Genomic DNA, 18,652 nt, shown 5'->3' on the forward strand with positions numbered 1-18,652 from the left:
GTGGGCAGAGCAGTGTAAGTGGTAAAAAAGCCCAGGTGGGGAGCTGTTCTCTCTCCAGAGCTCGGCAAGTCTCTGTTCTCTGTCTTCCAGGCAAACTGTGGAGCAGAAGTCTCAAGCTGGCCTACACCCTGCTCAATAAACTGGGGACCAAAAACGAACCCGTGTTAAAACCTGGAGACAGGGTAAGGACTTTGGGACTCTCTGGAGTAAAACCAGGGGTTTGGAGGCTGGAACTTTCCACAGACACCACAGTGAGACTCTAACCCCAGGGACAAGCCTGCTTGGGACGTTGGTGTGATTTTTCAGGGGTCCTGGCTCCTCTGTGAGCAGCTTCTTGGCTCTGGGTTTTGAAATACGTTTGAGGGAGAGCACACACCTCTGAGGGAAGTGCAGGGTTTGATCTCTGTGTCTTGCCTGTGTGTGAACCTTCACGTGCCTGGGCACTGTGTGAGGAGCCCAGGCACATTCCACACATTCTGTGTGAGGAAGAGTGTGAAATAACACCAAGTTTTCTGAGTTCCAGTCACTCTAGATGTGCATTTTGAAATTTGAACTTGTGGGTTGCAGGTAGCCCTTGTGTATCCCAACAACGACCCCGTGATGTTCATGGTGGCGTTTTATGGCTGTCTCCTGGCTGAAGTGATCCCAGTGCCTATAGAGGTACCTCTTACCAGAAAGGTAACGTTGATGGAACTTGGAGGAGTGATGTGGGATGGAAACCAAGTCAGGCCATCAGCCTCTGACAGCATTTCACAGCCTCCAGCTGCTGCCTGAGCAGCTCTGTACCAGCAAGGACTTTTGGGAGCTTGGATTGGCATTTAAAAATGGAAAAACATATTGATCAGAGCTGTGCTGAGCAGCTGGAGATGGTCAATTCTCCTAAATGATGCAGTCTTCACTTCCTTATCACAAATAATTAATACAGAACAGATTAGAGTGTGGATCTGCCCCCTGGTTGATGGGAGGGGGCTCAGTCCAGCCTTGCTGAGCTCTGCCAGGCTCTGATTTTGCTGGACGTGGAGGTGCTCAGTGTTCCTGAAGACATTGAGGCACTTTTTGTAAATTATTGGCTCAACAAAGTGCTTTCATTTACCCTTACAAGAATTTTTGCACTGTTGCCATATTATTGCTGTGTCAAGAACTGTGTGCAACTGTAGGATTTCATAAGAGGAAACAAAAACAACAGGATCATGGCAAACATCATGGCAGGAGAGGTGGGAACGAGCTGGGAGCTGGTCTGAGAGGTGGCAATGAGCTCAGGGAGCACTCAGGGACTCACAGAGCTTGGATTTCATTCTCTGCACTGTGACAGACTGCTATAGCAACCAAATGCAAAATTCAAACTTCTCCAGTATTTGCCCAATCAGTTTCTGAGTGAGCCTCCTCATTTTGTCGTTGTGCAACAGAAATTGGCTCCAGGGGATGGAGAGGTCTCGTTATCCCAGTGTAATTACATGTTTTGCTTTTTTTTTTTTTTTTTTTTTTTGCCTCTCAATTCCTCTTTGCAGCATCTGGGTTTCCATTATTGCCAGGAGATGGGGTGAGCTCCATGCCTGGGTGCTGGGCAGGAGCTCTTGTTTCCCCTGGATTTCACATCCAGTGCATTTTAATCTTGCCAGTGCCATATTTCATGGGGTCACAGCATGGTTTGAGTTGGAAGGGACCTTAGAGATGATCCAGTTCCATCCTTTGCCATGGGCAGGGACACCTCCCAGTAGCCCAAGTCCCTCCAGTTGTGACTCTGTGATCCTGTGTGGGAATGGGTTGTTTTCTTCTTTTCCTTGCCATTCCTTCCCCCTGTCCCCAAAGCATTATCAGACCTTGGATTTTGGTAATGGAAAGCTGACTTTTGTCATCTTTGAGCAGGAGTGACTTTTCCCCTGTTCCCTCAGGATGCTGGTGGGCAGCAGATTGGTTTCCTGCTGGGGAGCTGTGGGATTGCTCTGGCCCTCACCACTGAAGTGTGTCTGAAAGGGCTCCCAAAAACCCAGAACGGAGAAATCGTGCAGTTTAAAGGTGAGCTGGTCACAGATTGGCTTTTGATTGTACTTTTGCTGCAGCTGAACCATCTGAAAGGAGCTGTCAGGACTCTGAAGGCACTTGGGGAGTAAAGGGGCAACTCCTGATCCCATCAGCAAAATGTTGTAGGATTTGTGTTTGTGGTGTCTGACACAGCTGCTCTGGTGTTCTGGGGGTCACAAGGAACCACCTCCCAAGCCAGGGTTGTGCTCAGGTCCCTTCAGTGGCATTTGGCAGGTTCCAAGGCAGTTTTTATTCACAGGCTTTATTTAGGAATGCTGCAGGGATCTTCCCTGAGGAGAGGAAGTACCTTGTTGCCCACTGAACTCCCTGATGAGAAATGAGATGAACCTTCTGGCTGGTAGCTGGGCTTGGCTTGGAATTCTGCTTGTGTAACTGAACTTGGACAAATGATGGGGTTTAGTGTATTCTTGCAGAATATAAATCCCTCAATAAATAACCTGATATTAATGTACCGTTTAATTTTGGCTCCAGGTTGGCCCAGACTCAAATGGGTTGTGACAGATTCAAAATATCTCTCCAAATCTCCCAAGGACTGGCAGCCCAACATCTCAGCAGCAGGAACTGAGCCAGCATATATTGAGGTAAGTGGTGAATGAGGAATAGAAGGCACCTTCCGTGAGCTGAATTTAATGTTCTAATCACCAGAGAGAGAGAATAGTTTCACCTCACTCCCTTCAACTTCCCACTTTCCTGCCACTGAAACAAGCCTTGCACTGTGGACATCCTGCTGTGAAGCTCATTTCAGGTTTGAATCCCTTCGTGGCCTTGAGCACTGCTTGGAATAAATTGGAGAATTGTTTTTGTTCCAAAAAAGTGAAGGATGGAGACAGCTGAGCTCTGAGGTGGTGCTTGGTAACTCCCATTCCTGCCAGTGCTTGAGGCAGCAGCAGTTGGAATCCTCTGTTCTTGCAGTAATGCTGATTTTTGTTCCTATGCCAGAAGGGATTGTGTTGGTTTTCTCAGCTTTTATTGAGACAGGGCAATTGAGGGGTGTTTTAAAAGATTTTATCCTATTATCAGTCTTGATGAATAGTGAGACACAAGAGATGTAAAACTCAATGCTATTCTATCAGAAGCTAACTTATTTTCTGGTTACAATACCTGATACATTACAATACCTTTTTCAGCTTGTTAGCTTTTGCTACACAGTGCTGCTATTACTTCTAACACCAATCACCTCTTATTTTTTCCTACGTGGTCCTGCTACAATGCATCTTTCACTAAAATTCTCTAAAATTATGTAAGCTTTCTATCAAATTTAAAAAATTCTTTACAAATCCATTTCCCACAGGATTGCAGTGGTTTCAGTGGTGGTTCAGCCATCCTGAAATCACAGATTGGCTTTTCAGTTTGTTACAGGAGCAGGAAGAGATGTCATGAGCAGCAGTGGCAGTGAAATAAACACAAACACATTCATTTTTTTCTCCCATCTCCATGGAGATTTTCCATGTGTGCCACCACAATAACCATCTCCTCGGGTCTAAGCTTTCACACAGAGAGAAAACTTAATTTTCACGTGGATTCTGTGATTTAACTTCCTTAATTTCTCTCTTCCTTAAGTTCCTTTACCTTCTCTCCTGTGCAGTACAAGACCAGCAAGGAGGGCAGTGTCATGGGTGTCACCGTGTCCCGTGTGGCCATGCTGGCTCACTGCCAAGCCTTGTCTCAGGCCTGCAACTACTCTGAAGGTGGGTGAGGGCACAGAGCATCAAAGGTTGACAGCATTAAGTGGTTGCCTCTCACATCTTCAACAGCTGTCTCTGAGTAACCAATATTTACTGCCAAAAATAAAGAAAATTTGAAAGTGCAGATTAATTCTCCCCCCTGAAAGTGAAAATTAGCTGTGTTTTTTTTTTTTTTAATCCAAACTGCATTGTTTTCACTGCCATGATGAAGAGGAATAAAAAGGGGGATTTATATCATTGATATGAAGTTACTGAGTCTGTTCTGATGAACCAAAAGAGGAGCAAATGAATGAAAAATTGAACATTTTTCCAACAAGCTCGAGTCCCCTCTCACTGCACTGATGGCCCATAGAAATGTCTTCCTAGAGAAATGTCTTTCATAGCTGATAGTGTGTAAATACCAAAATTTCTGGGACTGGGGCTGTTCTGGTCCTGTGAGGTTTTTGGGTAACCCAGAAATGGAGATTGGAAGGTGCTGGTGGTGTTCCAGAGAGTTTTGCTGTAGGTTGTGGTTTATTCTGGTAAATCAAGCTAATTCCTACATCCATGAGTGAAACTATTTATAGAGCTGTAGGTCATAGAGCTTTAAAATGCAAAGTTTGCCTTTTAGAATCCATCACTCAAGCTCCCATCACTGCTGAGAGTCAGGGCTTGAATGATGTTCTCTGGCTCCCCTCCCCTGCTCGTGCATAACGAGCTTCAGACCCTTCCTGTCCCACTGATGCACATCTCAGGCTGGAATGTGATTTCCAGCTGGCAGCTGGATTTCCAAATATGATTTCCTTGCAGCTTTCTGGACGCGTTCCTGCTGAGGAATGGACGTGCAGTTGTTATTTTGCATGACAGGGAGCTGTGATCAGTAACACCTGTAATCAAACAGGGCCCTGGGCTGCCCCGTGGGGCAGGTCTGGCAGATCAGGGATGTTCATCCATGTGCAGATTCCAGCATAAATGATGGGCACAGCTGTGCTGGCACGTTGCACTTGACAGCTTCACCTTTCTTTTCCCAGGTGAAACCATAGTGAATGTGTTGGATTTTAAGAAGGATGCAGGGCTCTGGCATGGCATTCTAACGGTGAGTTGGTTCCAGAGCTCTCTGTAATGAAAGATTAATTATTAGATGGGATATTAGGAAAAAATTCTTCCCTGTGAGGGTGGAGGGGCCCTGGCAAAGGGTGCCCAGAGAAGCTGTGGGTGCCTCTGGATCCCTGGAAGTGTCCAAGGCCAGGTTGGATGAGGCTTGGAGCAACCTGGGATAGTGGAAGGTGTCCCTGCTATAGCAGGGGTGGGACAGGGTGAGTTTTAAGGTCCCTCCCAACCCAACTCATTCCAGAATTCTGTGATTTTGTGATAACAGTAACATTTGAGTCCATGGCTGGGAACATTACCTGTTAAAACAAACATTTTTCTCCCTGCCAGATCTGCAGTTCTCTGGGGGAACAACAGAATCACCCTGACTAAACCTCTGTGAACTCTTGATGGGGTGGAAGTTGATGGGCACTGAGGGTGACCCTTATTTCTAATAACTTAATGAAAGTTTGTGATCCCTTTCCTAACAACTTTTTTTCCTGTTTTTCAGAATGTAATGAACAAGCTGCACACTATCAGCGTGCCCTATTCTGTGATGAAAACCTGTCCTCTCTCGTGGGTGCAGAGGGTTCACGCCCACAAAGGTAACTCGGGGTGATCCACAACTTCAGCTTGGGGTTCTCAGGATCCAAGAGTGAGGGGCATTAAAATCTCAAATGCCTTATCCTTCTTGCTCTTCCATGACAAATCTCAAGGGCCAGGAGTTTCACTAATGTCCAGAGGTAGTTGATTTTTATTTTGCAGTGTTAGATATGATTTTCTAGATCCTCAGGCAGGGCTGGAACTCGTGTCTGTAAGACTCAGTGGGAGATTTTAAGCCCCCACTCATGTGGACACTTGTAAAACTCCTTGCATTGGTAACTTGCCAGAGGTTGGAACAGGAATGTGACAGCTTGGGAGGACAGGGGACTTTGCCATTTATTTCTGTGCACAGTCCTAATGCCATGTCAGTGGTGGGGATCTTGTGACTCAGAGCCAGTTTCTTTTATGAAACCAACAAAATGGTAGAGTGCAGCAGGAGCCCTTGGTCCCTGGCCTCCCTGAGGGTTTTCAGAGGGTGCTAATGATTTATGGCCTTTGGAGGAGGAGCTGTGATGATGACAGACCCTGGCTCAGGTGGTGGCAGTGCCACAGCAGATGCTGTTGTGTGTTGGCTTTGCTGTTACTGCAGTCTCAGTTATTTAAGGCTTCCTTATTTCAGTTATACAAAAACAACTCTTGGAAAGCTTTGGTTTGTCCTGAGGTGGTGTTTTTGTGTTGGCTGCAGCAAAAGTTGCTCTGGTGAAGTGTCGAGACTTGCACTGGGCCATGATGGCCCATCGGGACCAAAGAGACGTGAGCCTGAGCTCCCTGCGGATGCTGATCGTCACCGACGGCGCCAACCCCTGTGAGTGTCCCCAGCCCTGGCCCCAGCCCTGGCCCAGGCCTCTCACTGCAGCCCCTGGCATCAGGATCAGCTCCTGGAGCTCTCCTTTGGGGCAGGGCTCTGGCTCCTGGTGCTTGGGCACAGGACAGGGGTGTTTCAAGGTTTTTGTGTTGCCGTCCTTTGGGCTGTGAGAGGTCCTGCAAAGCAGGGAAAGGGAGAGTTGGGTGGGGGGCAGTGTTTATAAAATCAGAGAATTGTTCAGGCTGGAAAAGACCTTTAAGACCATTGAATCCAGCCTTAACCTAGCACCATGTTCACCACTAAACCCCGTCCCCAAGTGCCACATCCACATGTCCTTTAAATCCCTCCAGGGATTGTGATTCCACAACTGCTCTGGGCAGAATCCAATGTCTGAACATCCAGTCTAGGCTTGTTCCAGTGCCTGACCATCCTTTGAGTGAGGAGATTTTCCTTCATGTCCAACCTAAACCTCCCCAGCACAACCTGAGGCTGCTTCCTCCTGGAGTTTCCCAAATCCTCCTCCTGACCCTTCCTGCAGATGGGCATGAAATCAATATCTGTGAAGTCCTAGTGGCATCTTTTCTTTCTTCCCAGGGTCTGTTTCCTCCTGTGATGCCTTCCTGAGCTTGTTCCAGAGCCATGGGCTCAAACCAGAGGCGATCTGTCCCTGTGCCACCTCTCCCGAAGCGATGACCGTTGCAATCCGGAGGTAACAGATTGACTCATCCAGCCTGGGCTTTCTTCACACTTGGCTGGGTCAGAGTTGATTTAAGCCTGTAATAAACTCCTCTGACATTTACTCTGTGCGCTCAGGTACTCAAGTTGCTGAGCTTTAAACCTCCCTCCTGAGATCCAAGTGATTTCTGAGGTGTGTGACAGCTCAGCAGTGCCTGAGCTCTGCTTTTCCTCCTCCTGGTTGCCACAGCCTGGGAGGTGTTCTGAATCTGAGATGAGATTGGAGATCATTTGGACATTCTCATACTTTGTTTCTGTCCATTGCTGCCTTCTGTAAGAAACAGCCCTGCAGTCACGTGGCCTGGGAGCTGGGGTTTGCCATGGGGTGGGATAATGAGCTGGCAGAGGAGCTGCAGTGCCCAGGAACACAATTCCTTTGGGATTGAAAATTTGGGTGGGGATCCTTACTGCCATCACAGTTTGAAATGATTATGCAAAGCAGAGACACTGAGACTCTTCCTGTTGCTGGGCCATCTCCATCTGAGTCTAACATCAAGCCTGGGTGCCTGATGGAGTGTATTTATTCATTTTGTGTCCTCCCCAGGCCTGGAGTCCCCGGAGCCCCTTTGCCAGGCAGAGCCATCCTGTCCATGAACGGGCTGAGTTTCGGTGTGATTCGGGTCAACACTGAAGATAAAAACTCTGCTCTCACAGTCCAGGACGTCGGGCACGTGATGCCAGGAGGTAAAAACAGTCAGGAGGCTGATGTGAGATGTTTTTGGGGATGTTTTAGGAGCAGAATGGGTCAATATTCTCTCCCATATCAGCCTCAGTGTGGGAGAGGTGGGGCAGTGCCAGACTCAGTCATTTCTGTCACGATTAAATGTGTCAGTTCTCACACAGGGCAAAATCTGGGAGCTGTTTCTAACAAAGCCTGATTTGTCCTAGGCATGATGTGTATAGTGAAACCAGATGGGCCACCCCAGCTCTGTAAAACAGATGAGATTGGTGAAATCTGTGTGAGCTCCAGAGCAGGAGGAATGATGTACTTTGGGCTGGCAGGGGTGACAAAGAATACTTTTGAGGTATGTCTAGCAGAATGCATCTTTCCTTCCCCATTTTCTGTGTAAAATCGGTGGTGGTGTACAACCCCTTGGGTTTGTAACTGAAGTGTTAAAAAACATGCACTGGAAAACTCCTTGCACTTAGAGATACTCAGAACCCCCACATAAACATCTCCCACCCTGGCTGTACTGAGGGTTCCCTGCCCTTCTCCTCTTCCCTTCACTCACTTGAAGTGCAATTCTTGGCGTGGTTTTTCTCCACAATTTTGGGGTGGTTTGGGAAGGTTTTTCTCTCCTCAGGCCTCCAATGTCCTCCCTTGTGTTGCAGGTGATCCCTGTGAACTCCTCAGGCTCCCCAGTGGGGGAAGTGCCCTTCGTGCGCTCCGGCTTGCTGGGATTTGTTGGACCTGTACGTGAGGCAGCTCAGAGCCTGCACTGCTCTGGCCCTTCAGCGTTTCAGAGAAAAGCTTTTGGGGAGGGAGGATGTGTGAGGAGAGCTCGCTGTGAATTCCTCACGGTTGCCTTCTTGTCTTGCAGGGCAGTTTGGTGTTTGTGGTTGGGAAAATGGACGGGTTGCTGACGGTGAGCGGGAGAAGGCACAACGCCGACGACATCGTGGCCACTGGACTGGCCGTGGAGTCAATAAAAACAGTTTACAGAGGAAGGTCAGCACAAGAAAACCCCATCACCTGCTGCATGTCATAAAGCAAAGCACAAGCTTTAGTACTTCCTTGGATTTCTCTTTGGTAGCTCAGTTAAAGTAAACAGATTTTTGATTTAGGTAGCAATTGCCCTGATCCTGCCCAACTCAGATCTTTTTCCCACTGCCCAGCCTGGCTTTTCATCAAGGCTGTGCTTTAGGGAAAGCAGTCAAGTAACAAGATAAGTCAGCCACATGGAGAAATTAATTCTCTGTCTCTGCAGAGTTGCAGTCGTTAGCTGCTGGCTGGTGCAGCAAGGAAGAGTTTCATTAATGTCCAAAGATATTTGATTTTTATTTAGCAGTTGTGGATGTAATTTTGTAGATCTTCAAACAGGGCTGCAGCTCGTATCTCTGAGACTTAGTGAGAGATTTTAAACCATCCTGTAGGTGCCTTTAAATCTCCTTTCATTTGGGCTTTGCCAGAAGTTGGAACAAGAATGTGACAGCAGGTTGGGAGAACGGGGGACTGTGCCATATGGAAATTCCATCAGAAAGTGGAATTAACCCCTTAAGCACTCTCCAGTCTTTCCTTTTGACTCAACGTTAATTGTCTGATGCTTTTTCTCTTGTTTTTGCCCCATGGTTATTTTAACAAGTGTGAAATCTTTGAACAACTTCTGTCTTTAATATCTCCTTGCCTTGCTGTTTCTGAGGAGTGAAACTGGAGCGTGGCTCTGCCCTTTTCCTTAGGATTGCTGTGTTCTCCGTGTCCGTGTTCTACGACGAGAGGATCGTGGTGGTGGCAGAGCAGAGGCCGGATGCATCTGAGGAGGACAGTTTCCAGTGGATGAGTCGGGTGCTGCAGGTACAGCCAGGGGAAATCCTGCTGCTTTTGGGGTGTGGGCAGAGCAGAGGCCGCTGATGGCCCCGATGGAAGGAGCCCAGGGATGGAGAGAGCACAGCGATGGAGGTGCCCAAGCTTTGCATCCCTCTTGGCACAAGGTGTTTGTGCAGGGTCACAAGCTGTGTCCAAGCTGTTCTGTTGTGTCCTGAGGGAGCTGGAGTGACAGGACAAGGGGAATGGCTTCAAAGTGAAAGAGGAGGAATTCAAGTTAAATTTTGGGAAGAAATTCCTCAACCAGTCTGGGATTCCATGAATCCCAGAGAGCAGAGGGGCTCTTGCTGTCGCCTCTCAGAGCTGCAAAGCAGATCCGTGCTCAAGCTTTGGAGTTCTGCTTTGAGTCTGGATCATGTGGAGCTCAGAGTTTGGCTTTAAAGCCACCCTTTTCTTTGGAGATGCATTTTCAGCAGGGAAAGGCCAGAACAGCTGAATGAGTGTGGTCCTAGAAGAATGAGTAGCAAGTGCTTCCTTTGAGAGCTGCCTGCGCTGCATGTGTGTCATTCCAGGAATGGCATTCAGGGAGTGAAGTGTGCGAGCTGGGGTGGAAAATCAGGGAAGTACCTGGTGCTCTGAATAATGGATCAGATGCCTGAATGCTGAGGCGGGCAGGAGGGAACAGAGTGTGATGGTTCAGAGGAGACAGATGGATACAATCCCGAGATCAGAATCCTGTGATTCATCAGGCAACCGTGGATATTTTGGGATTTTGGTCATGAAAGATTTAAAAATGGATTTGGTGTCTATGAAATGGGCTGTAAAGGCAGGGGTGTACCCAGCACTTCAGGCTCACTGCAGGACTCGCTGGTGGCACAGAGGTCAGATGGGATGTCAGAGATTGACTCCCAAGCCCAGGGATTTGCCTTGCAGTGTGAGAGTGCATCAGCAGCAGCAGACTGTGTCCAGCAGTGCCAGGAATGCCAGTGACCATCTCTCCCTTCTCTAGGCAATTGACAGCATTCACCAAGTGGGTGTTTACTGCCTTGCTCTCGTGCCAGCCAACACATTGCCAAAAACTCCGCTGGGAGGGATCCACATCTCCCAGACCAAACAGCACTTTCTGGAGGGCTCTCTGCACCCCTGCAACATCCTCATGTGCCCACACACTTGTGTGACAAACTTGCCAAAGCCCAGGCAGAAACAGCCAGGTAAGCTGAAGCCCTTTTGTTTGGTGGTGTCGAACTGGGGCTCAGTGCTCATCCCCTGGAACCCGGGTGATGTCCTAGTCCCTGTCCCACGTGCTGGGGACCAGGGCCTGTCTTGTGCCCCGTGGCTGGGGCGTGTTCCAGGCCTCTCTTTGCATGTGTTAGTCAGGAATTTTAATTCCCACCTTTGAACTCGCTGGGCTTCTCCCTCCTGATGAATAGAAACCGGCAATGCCTGCTGAACTCCATCAGTGAGGCTCATTCCCAGGGGCAGTGGGATCCTGCAGGGACTCCCTGTGCCTTTGCTCTGCTCCTTCCCAAAGTGCTCCTGTCCCTCCACAGGTGTGGGCCCTGCCTCTGTGATGGTGGGGAACCTGGTTGCTGGGAAGAGAATCGCTCAAGCCTCTGGGAGAGATCTGGGTCAAATAGAAGACAATGATTTAGTTAAAAAGGTAAATCAGTGTTTGTGACTGAGAGTGGGAAGGAATTTTCCCTCCTGGGTGCGGAGCAGCAGTGGGGAGCACTGAAGGAGGAGCTGGTGTTGAACTCCTGTCTGTCTCTTCCAGCACCAGTTCCTGACAGAAGTGTTGCAGTGGAGGGCTCAAGCGACTCCTGACCACCCACTCTTCCTTTTATTGAATGCCAAGGTACAGTCAGTGCTGAGTTGTTGGGTTTTAAGGTCCACGTGTTATCCAGTGCCAGTTGGAGAGTCTTTAAAATCTTTTGCCCTCTGCAGTGCCTCTCTTTAACCTCTGTATCAGATTTTGCCCATAGATTTGTAACTTAAAACTTGACCCTCTAGGTCCCTTCAGCAAATGGCTCTCATGGTTTGACACTTCATTTTAAAACTGAGCGTGTTTGTAGGTCCCACTGGTTCCTGTATCAGTTAATGGTGTATCCCTTGGTGCCACCACCCCTATCAATGGTGTTGAGTATATTCTGGCAAGGTTCTGGTGCAAGAAGAACTGAACTGACTCCCTGGAAGGTAGAATTTTCTAGAGCAGATCTAACTCCATCTCTGTCCTTTGATACTGTAGTGGATGAGTGGCTCACTGGGTGCCAGCAGCCTTTAGGTAGAGATAACTCGTAGCTGTAGCCTCCTGCTAGCCAGCAAGCTTGGGTTTACCTCAGAGCAGCCAGTTTGTGCTGTGCCAGCCCCTGTTTAGAGCATTTTTGTCTCCTTTCAAGGGAACCACTGTGTGCACGGCCACCTGCCTTCAGCTGCACAAAAAGGCTGAGAGAATCGCATCAGTGCTGTGTGACAAAGGCCATCTCAATGCAGGAGACAATGTGGTGCTTCTTTATCCTCCTGGTGAGTGAGTCCCACTGGGGAAACACAGCCTGGGCTTGCTTTGGAATCTCATCTGGGATCTGGGAATACGGGAAAGGCACTCAGTGCTAGTGAGAGGTGCTCACTGGTGTGTCCTGACTGACTTTGGAGTGGTCTGATGTTCTTTTCCTCTATGATGGAGATGCTTTCCTGTGTGGTTCCTTTACTTTCCCTCATTCCCTATCCCAAGCTTTCCCAGCATCCTTGTGCTGCCCTTGCTGCTGGGCTGCAGATGTTGCCCACCTGTGCAGTGGAAATGCCACGGGAGGAGCAGCAGCACTGCCCTGCTGTGCCCTGGGGGACCCTCCCCAGTGTCCCCCAGTGCAGCTGTGGTGTCCTTGCAGGCATTGAGCTCATCACAGCCTTCTATGGCTGCCTGTACTCGGGCTGTGTCCCTGTCACCGTGCGCCCGCCCCACGCCCAGAGCCTGGTGGCAACACTGCCCACAGTGAGGATGATCGTGGAGGTGAGTGGCAGGGGTGGGCTCCAGGGGTGACACGTGTGTCACAGGGACTGTGGCTGGAGTGATCACGGCCTCCAGAGGTGACACAGGGGTCACACTCACTGCTCCAGCCTCGTGCTCCGGGGGTGGCACCCTTGAACAGGCTCTTGGTGTCTGTGTGAGAGGGATTGAGGCACATCTTGGAGCTGAGGGACAGTGTTCTCCTTCATAAAATGCCAGAGAGAACCCCCTCCTCACAGACAGAGTGCAGGTGCTTTCTGAGAACACCAACATGGTGTTGCCACCCAGAATTTCACCTTGATTTCACTTCTTAATGCTGAGGAAGTCCAAATCCTGCAGTTAAGTCACTTCCCAAGCCCAGTAACCAGGAGACAGCTTGGGGAAGAAAGCTGGATCTTGCTGTGACACCTTCTCACCTGCTCTAGAGGGTCTGCCAGGGTCTGTGCAGGCTGGGCTGCACTGGGGGTGTAGTGAAGGGGAAGCAGAGCAGAGTGTGCAAAAGGCAGAGAAAGGAATTCAGGTTTGCTGAAAGAAACTGGCTGTCGATGATAAAATAATCTCTGCACATCAGCTCTTGCAGTGGCAGTGCTGCTGGGACTGCCCTTGCCTCTCTGTTTCAGTGAGTTTTCATCTTTGCAGGTCAGCAAAGCCGCCTGCATCCTCACAACCCAGACCTTGATGAGGCTGCTCAAGTCCAGAGAGGCAGCTGGTGCTGTGGATGTGAAAACCTGGCCAACCATCATTGACACAGGTGAGCTCCCTGGCCAAGGGGCTCCTTGAAGTGCTGTGGAGGGGTGACTGGTGACTTCCAAAGGGACTGTCCCCCATTTCATTGAGTGGCTCCTGAAAATTTGTTTGAATACGTACAAAGGATGTGCTGCCCTTGTTCACTGAGAACTCTTCTGTATTGAGCTGTGCGTGGGAAATGATTGCAGTGATTGCTGGAGACCACTTTAATTGCTGAAGATAAGAGCGAGTTGGTCTTTTCTCCCTTCTCCTGAAAATAAATAATTTTCTATGTGGCAAGAGTTTTGCCATACACTAGCCTGTCTCTTCTGGAAAGAGAATTAATAGAAAGCTTTATCTTCCATCTCTGGTGTTTCAAAAGTTGACTTCTCCTTTCAAATACCAGTCAAGTAACCAAAATGAACCTGTTTGTTTCTCTCTTGCACAGATGACTTGCCCAGGAAGAGGCTGGCCCAGATCTATAAGCCACCCACACCCGAAATGTTGGCATATCTAGATTTTAGTGTTTCCACAACAGGCATGCTCACAGGAGTAAAGGTATAGTAATGGGTTAGGAGATGGGCATTTGTGTCTTGTCTTTACCTGACCCTCTGAGCCACCTCTTCTTGACCTCCACCTCCAAGTTGTAGCTCAAACAAAGACCCTGATTTTCTTCTAACAAAGCTGTGAGCTTCAGTTCGCTGAGTTCTGCTGAGGAGGGAAACAGGTCTGCACAGTGGGATCAGGAATTCTGCTGCTGCCTCCCCCTGGAGAGCTGCCCTGGGAGAGCAGCAGAGCTCTGAGCTCCACCAAGGGCAGGAGAGGGATGCAGTCAGAAAAAAAGAGAATAAGAAACTAAAAAGGAAAGCCTTTTAAAGTTGCCTTTTTAAATTTAAGCCTTTTTAAAGTTGTTAAGGCTCGTGTGTGTTTGGAGTTGGAATCCCAGGATAGTCAGGGTTGGAAGGGACCTCTGGAGATCCCCCAATCCAAGGCAGGGTCACACAGAGCAGGTGAGTCTCTGTGTGGTGTCCAGGTGGGTTTGGAATGTCTCCAGAGAGGAAAACTCCACAACCACCCAGGGCAGCTGCTCCAGTGCTCTGCCACCTCCATGGAAAGTTCTTCCTCATGCTGAGGTGGAACTCAAACAACTGCAGCTCCAAGTTTAGCTGTTGGTGTCAGGGCTCTGCAGTCTCTGCATCTGCTGTGGAAGCTCAGGAACCCAACCATGGCCTTGCCTGCACACCAGCTCTCCATGAACTTTGCCTTTGCTCTCTCCTGGGGGATGCCTGGGTGGTGTCCTGGGCCCCTCTCAGGGTCTGTGGTGTTGGGATGAGCCTAAGATTGTAAAAGTCTTTGTTTCCCAGCCCGTGCAGTTAAAGAAGGAGTCTGAAATGTGTAGGATCAGCTTCTCAAGGTTGTTTATTTTTCTTTATCTATAACATTCTTTCTTTGATATGCTGAGCTCTGCCTAGTAAGGAGGCCATGGCATTCTGCGTGTTGCTTCGGGTGGCGTTTACATTTTATATCAAAAATTACATGTGTTATGTTCACAATTGTGTGCTAATACTTATCATTTATGTTAGACAGTGTGTTTCTACTTTAATAGAAAAGTGTTACTATTACACTAAGACATGGAGGACAAGAAGAAGGAGAAGGAGGCTAGGACACACTTAAATCTTTCTATCTTGACTCCTTGAATTTTAGTCTAAAAACTCTAAAATTCTACTTTTTCACTTTGTGTTAACTGTAAATATTGCACTACTCAAACTTTTGTGGCTTGTAATTCTTCATAACACAAGAAGTTGTGTTCAAGTTCATACTTGGCAGCTTTTTCTATGGGCTAAAATCGAAGCTATAGGTGTTTTTGACTTTGTGTTAAGGTTTCTGAGCCCCCTGTCAGGGTCTTGAGACAGCTGGAGGGATGTCCTGGACCCTGACAGGCCCCCAGCAGTGTCCCCTGTGTTGCAGATGTCCCACGCTGCTGTCAGTGGCCTGTGCAGGGCCATCAAGCTCCAGTGTGAGCTCTACTCCTCCCGGCAGATTGCCATTTGTCTGGACCCCTACTGCGGGCTGGGGTTTGTGCTCTGGTGCCTTTGCAGGTAGGACTTTGTGTGGGGAGAGGGGCAGGTTAACTCTTGGCTGGTTGTAAATGGGAAATGAGTGTAATTACAGACGTGTTGACATTACAGAATGACTTCATTTACAGTAAGGGGGGAATTTGTCTTGGAGCTGACAGCAACATGTTCCCTTTTGCTGCAGCTTAGCAAGATGTTATCCCATCTTGATTGTGTGTGTTTGTGCTGCCAAATATTCCTGGCTTCAGAATGTTTCTTTTCCCTTTCTTCCCTGATTACATGTTGCAGTAAGGGAGTTTTTGTTCTCGGTGGGGTTGAGTTCTCTTCCTTCACTGTCAGTGTGTGTTTGTGTGTGGATAAATTGTTATCCTTGTACAGTAAGTTGCTTTTTTTAAAGTGTTGCTGCTCCAGTTTGCCTCAACTGCAGTCCCCCAACCTGCCTTTGGACTAGCAGGAATGTAATGTGCAAATACAGTAAATATTAATTTAAAGATAACTACAAGCTTCACTAAAATGTTTTCTCCCTTAAATTTCCTCACAGTGTGTATTCTGGACATCAGTCAATTTTAATTCCTCCTATGGAGCTGGAATCCAATCTTTTTCTCTGGTTATCTACTGTCAGCCAGTATAAAATAAGGGACACTTTCTGTTCCTATTCAGTCATGGAACTGTGTACAAAGGGACTTGGAAACCAAGTTGAAATGTTAAAGGTAAGAAACGTTTCCTGAGTGTTACATTATGTAAATTAAGGGAACTCTGGTAGTAAAGCCAAGTGAGATGATTGTTAAATACAAATTTTCCTGTTGCACAAATCTCCAGGCCAGAGGTGCTCCAAAAACAAATCTCCCTGGGAGAGGAGAGGATTGGGGAGGAGCAGGGAGCACCTGCCAGGGAATGTCGGGGCAGCCCTGAGCAGGGAGGATCCCAGTGCTGCTCTGCAGCAGATTCCTTATGTAACAGTCTGCAGTGGAGGCTCAGGCCAGCACATGATGGAAAGCACATGTCAGGAGAGCTGCTCAATGGAGGTGTGTTCTCCTTGGAGATGAGAGAAGGGAAAAAATAGCTCCATGCCATGCCTGAGGTGGATTTTTCCCTGGGATTTCCTGGAATAGTGGCTCTGTGAGATCAAGGCTCAGCCTTGTTCTCTGGCTGGCACAGAGCTCTGCAGGTGCCTGGGCCGTGGCACCAGGTGAGCAGCACATGGGATCTCCTGCCTGGTGCTGGTCAGAGCATTCACCATAGAAATAATCATGGATTCAGGTGCCAGTGTTGTGGAAGAGTCAGTGCAATCCCAGTGGATGACTTTATTCTGCCTGGGTTTGCTTTCCATCTGTATAAGCAGTGACTCAGAGGTGTAATCTCAGCAGAGCAGCTGTGCTGAGAGCTGGGGCAGAGGAGGGAGCTCTGTCAGTCCACATCTTGCTCTGGCTGCATTTCCAGGCTCTGGTCAGACACAATTTATAATTCCAAATAGAATCAGAAAGAGGGAAAGTAACTCGGAACACAAGGGCCGAGTTCATCCTGCATTTCCCGAGTCATTTCAAGGGATAAGAAGCAAACATAACTTGTTGAGAGGGGGCAGATGAACACCTGCAGCCCTTTGCCCCATGTTTGTGTGCAGGCCCGAGGCATTAACCTGTCCTGTGTCCGGACCTGCGTGGTGGTGGCGGAGGAGCGGCCGCGCGTTTCCCTCACTCATTCCTTCTCCAAACTCTTCAAGGACATCGGGCTCTCGTCCCGGGCCGTGAGCACCACCTTTGGCTCACGGGTCAACGTGGCCATCTGTTTACAGGTAAGGCTTCCCAGGGCTCTTTGTTGTCACTGGCACCAGGTTCCAGATGCCAGGCTCGGTTGAGTTCCACGCTCCCCATCTGCACGCATTTCTGAAACCCAACATCTGCCCTGTAGGGAACAGCTGGTGCAAGATTTAAGCAGCTTCTCTCATTTTCAGCTGCCAAATTGTATCACAGAATCACAGAATCACAGAATAATGAGGTTGGAAGAGACCTCTAAGATCATCCAGTCCAACCCATGCCCTAACACCTCAACTAGACTATAGCACCAAGTGCCACATCCAGTCTTTTTTTAAACACATCCAGAGATGGTGATTCCACCACCTCCCTGGGAAGACAATTCCAGAACTTTATTATTCTTTTGGTGAAAAATATCTTCCTAATATCCAACCTGTACCTCCCCTGACGCAGCCTGAGGCTGTGTCCTCTTGTTCTGTCAGTGCTGCCCGGTGGAAGAGACCGACCCCACCTGTCTGCACCTCCCTTCAGGGAGTTGTGGAGAACAATGAGGTCACCTCTGAGCCTCCTCTTCTCCAGGCTGAACAACCCCAGCTCCTTCAAACATTCCTCACAGGGCTTGTGTTCCCAGCCCCTCTCCAGCCTTGTTGCCCACAGATGCTCAAAACAAGTGGAACATGAATCTGAGCTGTTTATTCCCACATAAACAGTGCCTGGTTGCTCCAGGCTGGTGCCTGAGAGGCCTTGGGGTGTCTTCCCCCCTCCCCAAGGCTCCTTCCCACACAGGTTCCAGGAAGTCACCTGCTTACTGAAGGGTGCAGCTGCAAAGGTGGGGGAATATGAGTAGGAATTCTGCTCCAAAAACCCCTGGAAATGTTTCTGGGCTCAGGCAGAAGTTAACCCTGACTGTTCTAAATACATCCATGGTTTTTAAATATTAACTCCTCAGGGAACATCGGGGCCAGATCCCACCACGGTGTATGTAGACCTGAAATCCTTGAGACATGACAGGTACTGTAAGTTCACTTAAACCAATTTATTAACTGTATAAAACCCTGCAGTGGTGCTGAGTTTTCACACCACTCCAGACACTTCAGCTCTGTTCTTTCCCCTGACAATTTGTTTTTTTTCTTGACCTTCAGAGTGCGTCTGGTGGAACGAGGAGCTCCACAGAGCCTGCTGCTCTCTGAGTCTGGGAAGGTAATTCCTTGTCTCCCCACTTCCCACTGCCTTTGTAGCTGGGAAGGACAGTCCTGTGGCATGGGAGGGGGTGGCACTTGGTTACACTGTCCCTCTGGAAAGTCAGTTTGATTTTTAAGGAATTACCTGTTGATTTAGGAGTGTGTTTTGCTGGAACTGTTGGGGGAATTGGTCCATTTTGCAGTAAATGAACCATATCAGAAGTGTGGGCTCTGGTATTCTTGAAATCAGGCTGTATTTGGGATTTACTGTAGCTTTTACTCCCTCATAGCTTAACAGAAAGAGGTTTTCTTGTAGTTTTTTAGCTGAATTCTTCAAAATCAAGGTCAGAATATCTTACCTGTGTGACCCTGGAGCCATGGAACACATCCATACCCTGATCTTGCCTTGCTGTACCTGCCCTGGCCTGTTTTATCCCTATTTGTGATGTCCATGGGTGAAATCCTGCCCTGATTGAAGAGCCTGTGTGTTTTGTTAT

General features: G+C 48.5%; 1 protein-coding gene across 2 annotated transcripts in view; it reads left to right on the top strand.

Annotated features, from left to right (window-relative positions):
• The window catches only part of DIP2B (disco interacting protein 2 homolog B), a 63,735-nt gene that overhangs the window by 38,845 nt on the left and 6,238 nt on the right, over nucleotides 1-18,652 (top strand). The window contains exons 9-34 of one of the 2 annotated variants that reach the window (XM_054002048.1): nucleotides 91-182; nucleotides 568-678; nucleotides 1,893-2,016; nucleotides 2,515-2,624; nucleotides 3,629-3,731; nucleotides 4,739-4,803; nucleotides 5,308-5,401; nucleotides 6,085-6,204; nucleotides 6,799-6,913; nucleotides 7,484-7,623; nucleotides 7,828-7,964; nucleotides 8,272-8,352; nucleotides 8,481-8,608; nucleotides 9,337-9,451; nucleotides 10,431-10,632; nucleotides 10,972-11,081; nucleotides 11,196-11,276; nucleotides 11,818-11,941; nucleotides 12,304-12,425; nucleotides 13,062-13,173; nucleotides 13,597-13,706; nucleotides 15,117-15,247; nucleotides 15,765-15,933; nucleotides 16,845-17,015; nucleotides 17,924-17,985; nucleotides 18,117-18,174. In XM_054002048.1, coding sequence (XP_053858023.1) covers nucleotides 91-182; nucleotides 568-678; nucleotides 1,893-2,016; nucleotides 2,515-2,624; nucleotides 3,629-3,731; nucleotides 4,739-4,803; nucleotides 5,308-5,401; nucleotides 6,085-6,204; nucleotides 6,799-6,913; nucleotides 7,484-7,623; nucleotides 7,828-7,964; nucleotides 8,272-8,352; nucleotides 8,481-8,608; nucleotides 9,337-9,451; nucleotides 10,431-10,632; nucleotides 10,972-11,081; nucleotides 11,196-11,276; nucleotides 11,818-11,941; nucleotides 12,304-12,425; nucleotides 13,062-13,173; nucleotides 13,597-13,706; nucleotides 15,117-15,247; nucleotides 15,765-15,933; nucleotides 16,845-17,015; nucleotides 17,924-17,985; nucleotides 18,117-18,174 — 2,987 coding nt within the window. The remainder of the gene's footprint in view (nucleotides 1-90; nucleotides 183-567; nucleotides 679-1,892; nucleotides 2,017-2,514; nucleotides 2,625-3,628; nucleotides 3,732-4,738; nucleotides 4,804-5,307; nucleotides 5,402-6,084; nucleotides 6,205-6,798; nucleotides 6,914-7,483; nucleotides 7,624-7,827; nucleotides 7,965-8,271; nucleotides 8,353-8,480; nucleotides 8,609-9,336; nucleotides 9,452-10,430; nucleotides 10,633-10,971; nucleotides 11,082-11,195; nucleotides 11,277-11,817; nucleotides 11,942-12,303; nucleotides 12,426-13,061; nucleotides 13,174-13,596; nucleotides 13,707-15,116; nucleotides 15,248-15,764; nucleotides 15,934-16,844; nucleotides 17,016-17,923; nucleotides 17,986-18,116; nucleotides 18,175-18,652) is intronic. The other variant, XM_054002049.1, reaches the window with a different exon arrangement.

The sequence above is a fragment of the Vidua macroura genome, chromosome 34 (assembly GCF_024509145.1).
Source record: "Vidua macroura isolate BioBank_ID:100142 chromosome 34, ASM2450914v1, whole genome shotgun sequence".
Taxonomy (NCBI): domain Eukaryota; kingdom Metazoa; phylum Chordata; class Aves; order Passeriformes; family Viduidae; genus Vidua; species Vidua macroura.